Source organism: Oryza sativa, chromosome 8 (assembly GCF_034140825.1).
Source record: "Oryza sativa Japonica Group chromosome 8, ASM3414082v1".
Taxonomy (NCBI): Eukaryota; Viridiplantae; Streptophyta; class Magnoliopsida; order Poales; family Poaceae; genus Oryza; species Oryza sativa.
Genome location: NC_089042.1, coordinates 11,281,086 through 11,298,244, shown reverse-complemented (window position 1 = coordinate 11,298,244; position 17,159 = coordinate 11,281,086). Strand labels below are relative to the sequence as shown.

Genomic DNA, 17,159 nt, shown 5'->3' with positions numbered 1-17,159 from the left:
TCTTCATAACTTTCAAGAAATAATCTTTCATTCTCTGCCCATTGCTCTTCTTCACTTAAAATTTTACCAAGATTTTGCTCTTCTTTGTCATGCTTATCTTGCTCTTGGTTTTTAAAAATTTCTACTGCCATATCTTCATTCTTCTTTACTTTCTTTACTCTAGCTAATTCTCTATAGAAATAAAGTTCTTTATCTCTTATTTTAGGCCACTCACACTTCATAGAGTTATTATATTCTTCATTTATTTCCTTTAATTTATTTTCGTAATATTTTATCTCACTTTCTTGATCTAATTTTTCCATAAACTCTGAAACACTATGTCTTCTATTATCTATTATATTTCTATCAGATGCTTCTGTTTCTAAGTCATCTGTGGTTCTGGGTTTGTAATTTATAAATCTAATGCTGGTATTTCCTTTACTATTTTGATAACTTATATAATTTTCAGGCTGACTCAAAGTTTTGCTTTCAATTAAATCACTAATTTTCCATTCTTCTCCTGCCCTTTCTTCAGAACTTATTTTTAGAGGGCTCATGAAAGTTATTCCCTTAGAGTGCATATTTTCAATCACGTCATTTACATTTATTTTGTATTTGGAGGCACTTCTATTAGTTAATCTTCCTATAAATTCTATGCTTACTAGCAAATTTGTTCCTTTAAATTCTTCGTATCCCTTTGTTTGAAAACCAAAACTCATTTTATCTATAAATTCTTTTATAGGCATCATTAGATCTGGGGCTATATATGTTATCAACATATTCTCATTCATGTCACCTTCTAAAAATCCTAATGCTGCTTTATCTATTGTGTCCCACCTTTTATCTAACAGAGTTATTAGAACTTTAGCTCCTAATTTCTTTCTTGTCATACCTTTGATTCCTATTATATACATACCTTGGTGAATATATTTATACCCTGAATACTTTAATCCATTTTCAAATTCCTTGGCTACAATTTTTAGCTCAACTGGCTTTGTTAAAACGCTTAACTCTACTTCTCTAGATATTCTATATAACCCATTTTTATTCTCAAAAAATCCCATGCAATATATTTGTTGAGGTCTTATTGCCCTTAAAGTATCTCGTTGATATCTTTCGAGCTGTTTGTCTACTTCTGCAATATCTTCAAGCTCATCTATGTCTTCATTTTTACCTTTTTGTTTATCAGAACAGTTATCATCTCTGCTTGCTATTCTTCTAAAGAGACTCCTAGATATGTCCATTTTTCAGAATTAATGGCTTGTGAAGACGAGACTATGCCAGATGAAGCCAAAACTATTTCCTTACCTTTACTAGAGTTGATTTTGTCTAGTAATTCTTTAATATAATCACTATTCTGTGAAATTTTATTTTGCCTTATCTTATAATCTTCTAATAATTCTAATGTAGTATTTAGCTTATTATTAAGAAAAGAATATTGTTCTACAAATTGCTTTTGTTCTTTATATATATCTTCTAACTTTTGCTCTAAATCTACCTGCTTTTTATCCCAATTTATATAAAAATTATATATCAGATCAACAATTAAATTTAATTGACTATTGTTAGAGTGCCAACTATGGTCTTCAATATGATTTAGTCTACACCTTATATTCAAATTATCTTTAGTAGTAATTACCTTTCCAATATTAGCTTCTGAATTTAGCTTCTCTATGATTACCAGGCTCTGATACCACTCTTCTCAGAAAACACTTATCAGAAAATATACGCTCTGATATACGAGCACTTATCAGAAAATATACGCTCTGATACCACTCTTATATTTCTCTCTTATATTAACACTTATCAGAAAATATACGCTCTGATACCACTCTTATCTTATATATTCAAGATTGGGTACTTCTAAGTTGTCGAGTTTGTCGGGTTTTGGGGAGGGGGAGGTTCCACCACGCTTTCGTACCTCTGAGATATATGGAACAGTATTTTGATATGGGATAAAAGTAATTCCTTGCTCATGTATTACTGTGGTTTGTACTGATTGTTGAAGGAACCTTAGGCCAATTATCATGTCATCATTAATCATTGACAAATCTCTTATTGTAATCTCATCTATTATATATTTAGTTGCATTAATGTAAACCTCCATATTATAAGCTAACTGATTATGAATTTTCTTTATTCCGGACATGTCTGTGGAAACTTCTGCCTTATTGTCGTCAATTGTGTGAACTATTTCAGGACATCTTGTGAAATATTTGTCATGAATAATATTCTTTGTACACCCAGTGTCTACTAGTGCTAATATTTTATAAGATACTTTGGGTGTCAATTTTATTTTAACAGGAATTCTTATACCTAATATTTCTTTGAAAGGCAATCTTACTATATATTTATTTCCAAAATTAGTTATGGCATCTCTTAGTTGAATTATTTTAGCAGTATTACTGTCTTTTAATATTATCAATTGCTCTTTAAATTCGGTGTTTTGTATGTCCTTATTCTCTGGTAGTGCCTTAATATCGCAATTATTTTTTAGGTTCTCTAATTCTACTTCTAGTTTATTTAGTCTATTTTCTAACACTCGTACTCTACTAGATAAAGTCTTTTCATCTGATTCTAATTCTATTTCTTTTCTCCATTTTTGTTTATTTGCTTTTATACATTCAGCACAAGCTTGTTTTAGACATATACTACAAGTCACTCTATTTTCTTGACTTGGATAATATATGCAAAAAGCACATTTGATATTATAGTCACCCTTTCCTCTAATCCAATCATGTTCACAATTTAATTGATCCATCATTTCAACCTTTAAACCTGCTAATTCGTCAATTAAATCTAACTCTTCATCGGATGATTCATATTCTTCGTTGATGGTTTCAACTTCGTCTGTTTCTATGATAGAATATATTGACTCGTCATCTTTTATTTCATCATCACATACTAATATATTTTCATTTACGCTATCTATAATTAGAACCCTCTCTTGTTCTTCATATTTACTAGAATATCTCTTTTGATCTTTATTTGGGCATGTTCTACTTAAATGATCTGGCGAGTTGCATATAAAACATCTGCATGTTTTGTCATAGGTTTTCTTTGGATTATATCTTCTTACATTTCTTTTATGTAAGAAGGGTGCTCTATTATCTGATCTTCTTAAGAAATACCTTTTCTTTGTTCTAATATTATTATGGTTTCTATTTTGATGTTTATAAATCCTTTTACTTCTAGGCTTGTCTTCTCCATATGACAAGGGTATTTGAACTATTTTATTGCAAAAATTATAATCAGAATGTTTCATTGACCTTTGGGCTTGTATTCCTGTGCATATTTTTCTTAATTGTTTGAACACGAAGGTTATGGCTTGGGAAATATTAATTTCAGCTCCTTCAGTTTCCTTTTTATATTCCTCAAAAATCATACTACCTAATGGGTCAGGTAGTTTATTAAAGTAACGTTCAACTATTCCCCTGTTATATCCTTGTTTAGCAGTTGTAGCATTATATAAATAATGTTGGGAGAATTCTTTTATGCCTTTCCAACTTGTTAACGTTAATTTTTCTATTTCTTTTAACCTTTCATTTTGCAAAGTTGTATAACCTAATTCCGGATCTTCAGCTATGATAATATTAGATACTACATTTGCAAAATTATGCGGATTGCTACCAGCTCTTTTCAATTCTTCATAATTATTAGGATTCTTTTCAACCCATTGTTCCCATAGAATCTTAGCAGATTCACCTAAGAATGTTTCTAAGTAGGTTATCATATCTTCAACTTTACTTCCTATATTGTGCTGGTTTTGAATATATTTTTGAACTATTAAACCTTTCCAAATACTAATAATATTAGGCCAATCAATAGGGTCATGTGCGGCTAAATTTAATATAGCACCATCACTCCTCTGGTTTTGAAATTTAACAGGCTTCTCAAAGTCTCTTCTCTTTGTACCCATATGCCTATATTGACCTGGTATATAGTTATATGAAAATTCTTCTCTATCAGGGGGCCATTTTCCTGCTGCCCTAGCTGGTCTTTCTCTTTCTCCTTCGTTTTTCACAGTACCTTCTCCATATCTTTTTCTCTTTCCTGTTCCTAAGTCCACTTCCATAGCTTCCATTGCATTATCAAGATTATGTAACCCTACTTCATCTAATGTGTTTATAAAATCATTATATTGTTCTGTATTGTCTATTTCATTTTCTATATTCTCCATCTCATTTATTAGATTAATTTCTTCTTCATAACTTTCAAGAAATAATCTTTCATTCTCTGCCCATTGCTCTTCTTCACTTAAAATTTTACCAAGATTTTGCTCTTCTTTGTCATGCTTATCTTGCTCTTGGTTTTTAAAAATTTCTACTGCCATATCTTCATTCTTCTTTACTTTCTTTACTCTAGCTAATTCTCTATAGAAATAAAGTTCTTTATCTCTTATTTTAGGCCACTCACACTTCATAGAGTTATTATATTCTTCATTTATTTCCTTTAATTTATTTTCGTAATATTTTATCTCACTTTCTTGATCTAATTTTTCCATAAACTCTGAAACACTATGTCTTCTATTATCTATTATATTTCTATCAGATGCTTCTGTTTCTAAGTCATCTGTGGTTCTGGTTTTGTAATTTATAAATCTAATGCTGGTATTTCCTTTACTATTTTGATAACTTATATAATTTTCAGGCTGACTCAAAGTTTTGCTTTCAATTAAATCACTAATTTTCCATTCTTCTCCTGCCCTTTCTTCAGAACTTATTTTTAGAGGGCTCATGAAAGTTATTCCCTTAGAGTGCATATTTTCAATCACGTCATTTACATTTATTTTGTATTTGGAGGCACTTCTATTAGTTAATCTTCCTATAAATTCTATGCTTACTAGCAAATTTGTTCCTTTAAATTCTTCGTATCCCTTTGTTTGAAAACCAAAACTCATTTTATCTATAAATTCTTTTATAGGCATCATTAGATCTGGGGCTATATATGTTATCAACATATTCTCATTCATGTCACCTTCTAAAAATCCTAATGCTGCTTTATCTATTGTGTCCCACCTTTTATCTAACAGAGTTATTAGAACTTTAGCTCCTAATTTCTTTCTTGTCATACCTTTGATTCCTATTATATACATACCTTGGTGAATATATTTATACCCTGAATACTTTAATCCATTTTCAAATTCCTTGGCTACAATTTTTAGCTCAACTGGCTTTGTTAAAACGCTTAACTCTACTTCTCTAGATATTCTATATAACCCATTTTTATTCTCAAAAAATCCCATGCAATATATTTGTTGAGGTCTTATTGCCCTTAAAGTATCTCGTTGATATCTTTCGAGCTGTTTGTCTACTTCTGCAATATCTTCAAGCTCATCTATGTCTTCATTTTTACCTTTTTGTTTATCAGAACAGTTATCATCTCTGCTTGCTATTCTTCTAAAGAGACTCCTAGATATGTCCATTTTTCAGAATTAATGGCTTGTGAAGACGAGACTATGCCAGATGAAGCCAAAACTATTTCCTTACCTTTACTAGAGTTGATTTTGTCTAGTAATTCTTTAATATAATCACTATTCTGTGAAATTTTATTTTGCCTTATCTTATAATCCTCTAATAATTCTAATGTAGTATTTAGCTTATTATTAAGAAAAGAATATTGTTCTACAAATTGCTTTTGTTCTTTATATATATCTTCTAACTTTTGCTCTAAATCTACCTGCTTTTTATCCCAATTTATATAAAAATTATATATCAGATCAACAATTAAATTTAATTGACTATTGTTAGAGTGCCAACTATGGTCTTCAATATGATTTAGTCTACACCTTATATTCAAATTATCTTTAGTAGTAATTACCTTTCCAATATTAGCTTCTGAATTTAGCTTCTCTATGATTACCAGGCTCTGATACCACTCTTCTCAGAAAACACTTATCAGAAAATATACGCTCTGATATACGAGCACTTATCAGAAAATATACGCTCTGATACCACTCTTATATTTCTCTCTTATATTAACACTTATCAGAAAATATACGCTCTGATACCACTCTTATCTTATATATTCAAGATTGGGTACTTCTAAGTTGTCGAGTTTGTCGGGTTTTGGGGAGGGGGAGGTTCCACCACGCTTTCGTACCTCTGAGATATATGGAACAGTATTTTGATATGGGATAAAAGTAATTCCTTGCTCATGTATTACTGTGGTTTGTACTGATTGTTGAAGGAACCTTAGGCCAATTATCATGTCATCATTAATCATTGACAAATCTCTTATTGTAATCTCATCTATTATATATTTAGTTGCATTAATGTAAACCTCCATATTATAAGCTAACTGATTATGAATTTTCTTTATTCCGGACATGTCTGTGGAAACTTCTGCCTTATTGTCGTCAATTGTGTGAACTATTTCAGGACATCTTGTGAAATATTTGTCATGAATAATATTCTTTGTACACCCAGTGTCTACTAGTGCTAATATTTTATAAGATACTTTGGGTGTCAATTTTATTTTAACAGGAATTCTTATACCTAATATTTCTTTGAAAGGCAATCTTACTATATATTTATTTCCAAAATTAGTTATGGCATCTCTTAGTTGAATTATTTTAGCAGTATTACTGTCTTTTAATATTATCAATTGCTCTTTAAATTCGGTGTTTTGTATGTCCTTATTCTCTGGTAGTGCCTTAATATCGCAATTATTTTTTAGGTTCTCTAATTCTACTTCTAGTTTATTTAGTCTATTTTCTAACACTCGTACTCTACTAGATAAAGTCTTTTCATCTGATTCTAATTCTATTTCTTTTCTCCATTTTTGTTTATTTGCTTTTATACATTCAGCACAAGCTTGTTTTAGACATATACTACAAGTCACTCTATTTTCTTGACTTGGATAATATATGCAAAAAGCACATTTGATATTATAGTCACCCTTTCCTCTAATCCAATCATGTTCACAATTTAATTGATCCATCATTTCAACCTTTAAACCTGCTAATTCGTCAATTAAATCTAACTCTTCATCGGATGATTCATATTCTTCGTTGATGGTTTCAACTTCGTCTGTTTCTATGATAGAATATATTGACTCGTCATCTTTTATTTCATCATCACATACTAATATATTTTCATTTACGCTATCTATAATTAGAACCCTCTCTTGTTCTTCATATTTACTAGAATATCTCTTTTGATCTTTATTTGGGCATGTTCTACTTAAATGATCTGGCGAGTTGCATATAAAACATCTGCATGTTTTGTCATAGGTTTTCTTTGGATTATATCTTCTTACATTTCTTTTATGTAAGAAGGGTGCTCTATTATCTGATCTTCTTAAGAAATACCTTTTCTTTGTTCTAATATTATTATGGTTTCTATTTTGATGTTTATAAATCCTTTTACTTCTAGGCTTGTCTTCTCCATATGACAAGGGTATTTGAACTATTTTATTGCAAAAATTATAATCAGAATGTTTCATTGACCTTTGGGCTTGTATTCCTGTGCATATTTTTCTTAATTGTTTGAACACGAAGGTTATGGCTTGGGAAATATTAATTTCAGCTCCTTCAGTTTCCTTTTTATATTCCTCAAAAATCATACTACCTAATGGGTCAGGTAGTTTATTAAAGTAACGTTCAACTATTCCCCTGTTATATCCTTGTTTAGCAGTTGTAGCATTATATAAATAATGTTGGGAGAATTCTTTTATGCCTTTCCAACTTGTTAACGTTAATTTTTCTATTTCTTTTAACCTTTCATTTTGCAAAGTTGTATAACCTAATTCCGGATCTTCAGCTATAATAATGTTAGATATAACATTTGCAAAATTATGCGGATTGCTACCAGCTCTTTTCAATTCTTCATAATTATTAGGATTCTTTTCAACCCATTGTTCCCATAGAATCTTAGCAGATTCACCTAAGAATGTTTCTAAGTAGGTTATCATATCTTCAACTTTACTTCCTATATTGTGCTGGTTTTGAATATATTTTTGAACTATTAAACCTTTCCAAATACTAATAATATTAGGCCAATCAATAGGGTCATGTGCGGCTAAATTTAATATAGCACCATCACTCCTCTGGTTTTGAAATTTAACAGGCTTCTCAAAGTCTCTTCTCTTTGTACCCATATGCCTATATTGACCTGGTATATAGTTATATGAAAATTCTTCTCTATCAGGGGGCCATTTTCCTGCTGCCCTAGCTGGTCTTTCTCTTTCTCCTTCGTTTTTCACAGTACCTTCTCCATATCTTTTTCTCTTTCCTGTTCCTAAGTCCACTTCCATAGCTTCCATTGCATTATCAAGATTATGTAACCCTACTTCATCTAATGTGTTTATAAAATCATTATATTGTTCTGTATTGTCTATTTCATTTTCTATATTCTCCATCTCATTTATTAGATTAATTTCTTCTTCATAACTTTCAAGAAATAATCTTTCATTCTCTGCCCATTGCTCTTCTTCACTTAAAATTTTACCAAGATTTTGCTCTTCTTTGTCATGCTTATCTTGCTCTTGGTTTTTAAAAATTTCTACTGCCATATCTTCGTTCTTCTTTACTTTCTTTACTCTAGCTAATTCTCTATAGAAATAAAGTTCTTTATCTCTTATTTTAGGCCACTCACACTTCATAGAGTTATTATATTCTTCATTTATTTCCTTTAATTTATTTTCGTAATATTTTATCTCACTTTCTTGATCTAATTTTTCCATAAACTCTGAAACACTATGTCTTCTATTATCTATTATATTTCTATCAGATGCTTCTGTTTCTAAGTCATCTGTGGTTCTGGGTTTGTAATTTATAAATCTAATGCTGGTATTTCCTTTACTATTTTGATAACTTATATAATTTTCAGGCTGACTCAAAGTTTTGCTTTCAATTAAATCACTAATTTTCCATTCTTCTCCTGCCCTTTCTTCAGAACTTATTTTTAAAGGGCTCATGAAAGTTATTCCCTTAGAGTGCATATTTTCAATCACGTCATTTACATTTATTTTGTATTTGGAGGCACTTCTATTAGTTAATCTTCCTATAAATTCTATGCTTACTAGCAAATTTGTTCCTTTAAATTCCTCGTATCCCTTTGTTTGAAAACCAAAACTCATTTTATCTATAAATTCTTTTATAGGCATCATTAGATCTGGGGCTATATATGTTATCAACATATTCTCATTCATGTCACCTTCTAAAAATCCTAATGCTGCTTTATCTATTGTGTCCCACCTTTTATCTAACAGAGTTATTAGAACTTTAGCTCCTAATTTCTTTCTTGTCATACCTTTGATTCCTATTATATACATACCTTGGTGAATATATTTATACCCTGAATACTTTAATCCATTTTCAAATTCCTTGGCTACAATTTTTAGCTCAACTGGCTTTGTTAAAACGCTTAACTCTACTTCTCTAGATATTCTGTATAACCCATTTTTATTCTCAAAAAATCCCATGCAATATATTTGTTGAGGTCTTATTGCCCTTAAAGTATCTCGTTGATATCTTTCGAGCTGTTTGTCTACTTCTGCAATATCTTCAAGCTCATCTATGTCTTCATTTTTACCTTTTTGTTTATCAGAACAGTTATCATCTCTGCTTGCTATTCTTCTAAAGAGACTCCTAGATATGTCCATTTTTCAGAATTAATGGCTTGTGAAGACGAGCTATGCCAGATGAAGCCAAAACTATTTCCTTACCTTTACTAGAGTTGATTTTGTCTAGTAATTCTTTAATATAATCACTATTCTGTGAAATTTTATTTTGCCTTATCTTATAATCTTCTAATAATTCTAATGTAGTATTTAGCTTATTATTAAGAAAAGAATATTGTTCTACAAATTGCTTTTGTTCTTTATATATATCTTCTAACTTTTGCTCTAAATCTACCTGCTTTTTATCCCAATTTATATAAAAATTATATATCAGATCAACAATTAAATTTAATTGACTATTGTTAGAGTGCCAACTATGGTCTTCAATATGATTTAGTCTACACCTTATATTCAAATTATCTTTAGTAGTAATTACCTTTCCAATATTAGCTTCTGAATTTGATTTCTCTATGATGACTGGCTCTGATACCACTCTTCTCAGAAAACACTTATCAGAAAATATACGCTCTGATATACGAGCACTTATCAGAAAATATACGCTCTGATACCACTCTTATATTTCTCTCTTATATTAACACTTATCAGAAAATATACGCTCTGATACCACTCTTATGCTTCGGACAATATTCTCACTTACTATTCGGACAATATTCTGATACCACACTGTCTGAATAGTATATTGGCTAGCGTGCACTGTTCAAAACACTATTTATTCGGCTGAATACTATTCAGTTTACTGTTTAAATTACTGTTCAGTACTGTTCACTTCGAGAGATATTTTAACTTTAGGATCTTTGCAGGGTGGCGAATCCTATTTAGACAGCCTCAGAAGCTTGTTTCGGATGATGTAAAGTCCTACTCGGTACTTACCGTATGCCTCACCTATCTGTCTTTTTAGAAGCAACTTAAAAAGATATTCCAAGTCACACTTGTTCTAGCTAAGAGTTTATCGTCTCCCCAGGCAGTTCCACCCGAAGGGAACACTTCTCTACGGATACCGGTTCTCCAGACGCCTATGCAGGATGCAGGCTAAAAACGAGAACAAACCGAAGAGGTTTCTCCTATAGGGTCCTTAGCATAAACACTTGTCTAGAACAAACGTGCAGGAATACTTAAGGAAAATTACTTCATATTAAACAGATAAGCTTACATACGGTTTTCCCTTTCGGGAAACCCGAAGGTAGGTACAAGCAAGCTGTTCTTACCTTACACAGCGTTATTACACAACTCCTTGCTTCAATATACTATGCAAGGTAGGCTAAAGTCACTACTACTAAGAACGGTGGAATGGAGGGTGAGAGCGCGCTTGAAAGCTTTGCTCTGGATGGTGTCTTCGTTGTTGTTGTTATTGTTGTGTTATTCTTGTTCTTGTTGTTGTGTCTCCTCGGAGTGAAGGCCAACGTCTCCTTTTATAGAGGCCAGGGATGGCGTCGCCTGTGTCTCCTGCTTATCTCTTCGCTACTGTGGATTCACGAGAGCTAGCTAAAGCCGGGGCCTTTCCACCGAAAGTTTTATTCTTCACATGGATATGTCATTCACCGCACCCTATATTGTTCCTTTATGCTTTATAGGGTGTCCTTCTGGATTCCTTCTTCTGGATTCCTTCTTGAGTAGTCTTCTGAAATCTTCGTTTATTCTTCTTCCACGCCCAAATTATTGATATTCTATTATCAATATATATTGAAAAACATATTTAGCTTATATTAATTTATTCATCTGGTTGCCCATGGCCACCAAGATCCATACTTATCTGAATAGTGTAGATTCCTTATCTTGAATAGTGATCTTTGTCGGGGATGACAAAATCTTTATTCATTATCTTCGTTGATTATCATTGGTGCTGATTGTACCGTGTCAATCTCTGATGGCTCTGTTTTCTGAAACCACTGAGCCAGGTTTCTGTAGTAACTTTTCTTGGAGCATTCATTTCCAAAATCCGGTTTAATTATGCGCCCTGCTCCCTTGAAGTATTCATAACTTTGGTTGTAGAATTTGCTGATAAAAATCCTTGTGATCTTGTTTTGGAAAACCAGCTGATATTCATAATCTGTGGTGATAGCTTCTTCAATTTCTGCAGCTTCAGAAAATAATCTCCAATTTTCATGATTAGCAACTGTTGTATATATTTCTTCCTCTTCATCCGATAGTTTGCTAAGACCGTCTTCTTGAAAATTAAATTGTCCCTTCATGATATATATATAATGAATTGCTGGACGAACAGGTGGTGTGAATTTTGGTGGTATTGAGGAGAAGATAATCCTGTATCTTCCATGTCCAAGTCTCCTGCAGACATCTTTCACAGCATTTCCTAAATCAGATTGAAGGATCTGATCGAGGGTTGCATATATGGAATTCACAAGACCATGATCTATAATGGTTTGGAGAGATATTTCTTCATGGTTGTATGTGGGTAGGTTCCGGAATCTTTGAAGATTTATCTCAGCTTTGAGAACCAGGAATCTATAGGATGGGTCAGAAATTGCCTGATTATCTAGTCTTAAGAGAGGGAGCATATATATGATTACTCGTATGGCTGGGTTTCTTTCTCTCCCTTCTAAAAGATCAAAGAAATAATCTTGGAGTCCAAGGAATATTTTCATTTGTCTCTCCTTAAACTTTTGCCAAACAAGATCGAGGATGTCTTGCCCAAAGCAGGATAAAGTTTGTTCCGTTTTGAAGCTTAATCTGGGTTGGAGATTTTCGTATGTAGTACTCATGGGATTTTGGCTTTTAAGTTTCTTTTTGCAAGAATCTTTGTAGGCACAAGATCTACATGGTGCTTTTGGCTGAGTCCGGAGTATATATTGTGGAAGGAATAAATTAGGATGATTATGCAGTATGTATGGTGTTTGGGGAATGATATCATGCCTTTTTGTGGATGATGATGGTTTATTATGTGGGAAAGATTGCAATAGGTTATTGATATTTATGTGGAAAGCAACCATGCTCGAAGCAGGATCTGCTGAGATCAAAATCTTATCTGAGAATACCTTGGTATTCTTATCTGTTGCCATAGATTGTTCGACTTCCATGAGAAGTTTATCTTGGCCATCACGGGATTTCTCCTCGCGATAATCTAGTAACCTTTCTCCATGATGAGGGATATCTTGCATTTTAGCCCTTTTTTCTGTTATCTTTTGATCTGAGGGCACGAAATTTTTGAAATAATATGCCAAGCTATTTAAGGCATGAGCTTTTTCTTTTTTGTTTTTTGTTTGCCACAAAAGATTTAATAACCCTTGTTGTAGCTCTGTTATTCTGAAATTGTGATTAAATCGTTCTCCATGGCCTCTGGGCAGTTGGGGCAGTCTCCATGAACTCATATTTGTGAGCCATTCAGACTTCTGTGAAGCCATTTCCCTGCATATATATTCAAAATCTTTAGTAGCTTTTAATAAATATCTATCTTCCCATGATGTCTTACCTGGCAATTCTATAGATTTTGGAAGATATGATGAGAAAGAATAGTTGTCTATATTCTCACTAAGCTCATATTCATTAATTCTTTCTTCAGACTCAAGATTGGGTACTTCTAAGTTGTCGAGTTTGTCGGGTTTTGGGACACTTATCAGAAAATATACGCTCTGATACCACTCTTATATTTCTCTCTTATATTAACACTTATCAGAAAATATACGCTCTGATACCACTTATACTCTCTTATTCTATACTTTTGTTCAAAACACTATTTATACTATTCAGCTTACTGTTTAAACAGAATACACTGTTCAAAAACACTATTTATTCGGCTGATTACTATTCAGTTTACTGTTCAAATTACTGTTCAATACTATTCACTTCGAGAGATATTTTAACTTTAGGATCTTTGCAGGGTGGCGAATCCTATTTAGACAGCCTCAGAAGCTTGTTTCGGATGATGTAAAGTCCTACTCGGTACTTACCGTATGCCTCACCTATCTATCTTTTTAGAAGCAACTTAACAAGATATTCCAAGTCACACTTGTTCTAGCTAAGAGTTTATCGTCTCCCCAGGCAGTTCCACCCGAAGGGAACACTTCTCTACGGATACCGATTCTCCAGACGCCTATGCAAGATGCAGGCTAAAAACGAGAACAAACCGAAGAGGTTTCTCCTATAGGGTCCTTAGCATAAACACTTGTCTAGAACAAACGTGCAGGAATACTTAAGGAAAATTACTTCATATTAAACAGATAAGCTTACATACGGTTTTCCCTTTCGGGAAACCCGAAGGTAGGTACAAGCAAGCTGTTCTTACCTTACACAGCGTTATTACACAACTCCTTGCTTCAATATACTATGCAAGGTAGGCTAAAATCACTACTACTAAGAACGGTGGAATGGAGGGTGAGAGCGCGCTTGAAAGCTTTGCTCTGAATGGTGTCTTCGTTGTTGTTGTTATTGTTGTGTTATTCTTGTTCTTGTTGTTGTGTCTCCTCGGAGTGAAGGCCAACGTCTCCTTTTATAGAGGCCAGGGATGGCGTCGCCTGTGTCTCCTGCTTATCTCTTCGCTACTGTGGATTCACGAGAGCTAGCTAAAGCCGAGGCCTTTCCGCCGAAAGTTTTATTCTTCACAGGGATATGTCATTCACCGCACCCTATATTGTTCCTTTATGCTTTATAGGGTGTCCTTCTGGATTCCTTCTTCTGGATTCCTTCTTGAGTAGTCTTCTGAAATCTTCGTTTATTCTTCTTCCACGCCCAAATTATTGATATTCTATTATCAATATATATTGAAAAACATATTTAGCTTATATTAATTTATTCATCTGGTTGCCCATGGCCACCAAGATCCATTGTGTCCAAATCAGAAAAAGAAACTTCTAATTTCTCATCTATTGCCTTTTTTATTTGCTCAAATTTCTGATCCATTTCTTGTTTTAATTCTTTAAGTATTTCTTCCTTCAATTCCTTCTTTAACTGTGGGGAGGCTTCTTCAAATTTTTCTATTATCTTCCAATCAATATATCTAATGGATCCACTCCTTTTGTTAAGCATTCCTTGTATGTGGGTTTTTTAAAAAACCCTTCTTCTTTTATAGTCATCTTAATGGGTATTTCTGAAGTCTTCTTTCCTTTAGCTTTTTTGCATTTTTGAATATATTCTTTTGCAGCAGGCTCTAGATAATAATTTATTCCTAATATTTTTCTAGCCTGAGTTAAAGCTTCATCAAAATCTATATATTTTTTCCATGACAATCCACCCATTAATTTTGCATCTATTTTTTGGGCTACTATCTCTTCAAAAGATATGTACACTCCAGGAAGCTTTCCGTCAAAAACAACATATATGGGTTTTTGCGGTATCACTTCATTATTTTCTGATGTTGGCATTATATCATTCATTAGATGGAAATATTCAGCAAGACTGTTTAATATTGATAGCATATAGCCTTTTTCTTCCCTCTTATTATTGTATTGATACCAGAAATTATCTAAAATGCATTCTTGGACTTCATCTAATGTTATGTGGGTTTTTGGCTTAAACTTATAGGTATTCGGTGGGAATACTTTGAGCTTATTGTCTTCTCCAAACGTGAAGAACTCAATTCCATTATAATTCATGGACTTCTTCATTCCTGCAAAATAGGCGATCGCGAGAGTAGATCAGGTAAATGATTATCTTTTCCCTTAATATGTTCAAATATAACTTTATATCCGTTGCCAGTAATGATATCTTCAAATAAAATCCACCTCCTAGTGGAACTCTTCTTGCTATTAAGCTGATTATAATATCTACATATAGCTTCGCAATCTGTTCTAACCGTAAATTCTTTGAACCCTAAATATAACCTAAAGGCATTTATCGCATTGATTATTGCAAGTATTTCTCTATCTGTATTGCCTACGGTTTTTAATTTATAGCTTCCAGAAGCATACCTACAAACTTTTTCTTCTGACTTAGATGAATATTTAGTAGGCCTTTGTTTTAATACAGCACCCCAACCAAGCTGCGATGCATCAGTTTCAATAATAAAGTAACTCTCTTCTAATGGTAATTCTAGAGGTTTTAATTCTTTCACCCTCTCTTTTATTAATCTTACTAATTTGATGTCTTCAGAATTAAAATATCTCTGACCATTTTTTCTTAATTTAGCATATAACGGTCCTGCTAACTTTGCTAAATTATTGATGTGATTTCTAGCATAATTTACAAGCCCTAAGAATTGCTGTAATTTCTTTTTATCATTCATAGCATCAGGAAATTCTAAAATTTTCTTAGCAATATGTTCTTGCAAATGAATTTTGCCCTCTCCTATTTCATGTCCAAGGAAATTAATTTTTTCTTTGCATATTTCCATTTTCTTTTTGGATAATATTAACCCATTTTGTTCCACCTTTCTAAAAAATATTTCAAGATGAGCAATATGTTCTTTGTAAGTCCTTGAGAAGACTAACAGGTCATCTATGTAGACTAATATGAATTCTTGGTTTTCGTTAAATATATTCTGCATTTTCCTTTGGAAAATTGCTGGTGCATTTTTTAATCCTAATGGCATAACAAGCCATTCATAATGTCCTTGAGGACATGTAAATGCAGTCCATTCTATAGATTCTTCTGCCATCTTTATTTGCCAGAATCCAGCTTTCAAGTCAAATTTTGAGAAATATTTACTACCTTGTATTCTATTAATCCATTCTTGCTTATTTGGAATATTATAGGCATCTTCTATAGTATTATCATTTAGTCTTTTATAATTTATGACCATCCTAGATTTACCTCTAACTTCTTCTGCATGATTTCTTACTATGAATGCTGCAGACCTGTGTGGACTTCTGCTCTCTCTTATGGCTCCTAGTTTCAACAGTTCTTCTATATGCATTTTAAATTCTTCTATGTCTTTCGGAGTTGCCTCTATTGGGCTAGTCTTAATGATATATTCTGGGTTGATTATATTAATTTTACACTCAATAGCATTTTTCTCCCAATATTTCATAGGAATTTCTCCTATAATTTGGATATCTTCTAATCTTTGAATAATTTTTTCTATATCCCTTTTAGACTTAATATCTCTATACCAATTTGGTGCAAATGATTGTAGTCCTATGCATTCTATATTGGAATTTGATATATAATAGTTGTCTATATTCTTACTAAGCTCATATTCATTAATTCTTTCTTCAGGCTCGAGATTGGGTACTTCTAAGTTGTCGAGTTTGGGGGAGATTCCACCACGCTTTCGTACCTCTGAAATATATGGAATATTATTTTGATATGGGATAAAAGTAATTCCTTGCTCATGTATTACTGTGGTTTGTACCGATTGTTGTAAAAACCTTAGGCCAATTATCATGTCATCACTTATCATGGATAAGTTTCTTATTGTAATCTCGTCTATTATATATTTAGTTGCATTAATGTAAACCTCCATATTATAAGCTAACTGATTATGAATTTTCTTTATTCCGGACATGTCTGTGGAAACTTCTGCCTTATTGTCGTCAATTGTGTGAACTATTTCAGGACATCTTGTGAAATATTTGTCATGAATAATATTCTTTGTACACCCAGTGTCTACTAGTGCTAATATTTTATAAGATACTTTGGGTGTCAATTTTATTTTAACAGGAATTCTTATACCTAATATTTCTTTGAAAGGCAATCTTACTATATAT

The 17,159-nt window shown here is 32.4% G+C and overlaps 2 protein-coding genes across 2 annotated transcripts in view; one reads left to right on the top strand and one right to left on the bottom strand.

Annotated features, from left to right (window-relative positions):
• LOC136351512 (uncharacterized) overlaps positions 1 to 16,950 on the top strand; it is a 32,151-nt gene extending 15,201 nt beyond the window's left edge. Inside the window, exons 2-3 of the mRNA XM_066303688.1 lie at positions 15,037 to 15,153; positions 16,669 to 16,950. The gene's annotated coding sequence lies outside the window, so the exon portion shown is untranslated. The remainder of the gene's footprint in view (positions 1 to 15,036; positions 15,154 to 16,668) is intronic.
• On the bottom strand, positions 10,666 to 14,080 carry LOC136351513 (uncharacterized). The gene is made up of 2 exons (XM_066303691.1): positions 13,802 to 14,080; positions 10,666 to 12,924 (listed from the first exon to the last, which is right to left on the bottom strand). The coding sequence occupies exon 2, from the start codon at positions 12,918 to 12,920 to the stop codon at positions 11,373 to 11,375; it is 1,548 nt and encodes a 515-aa protein (XP_066159788.1). The 5' UTR covers positions 12,921 to 12,924; positions 13,802 to 14,080; the 3' UTR covers positions 10,666 to 11,372.
• Positions 16,951 to 17,159: the final 209 nt, after the last annotated feature.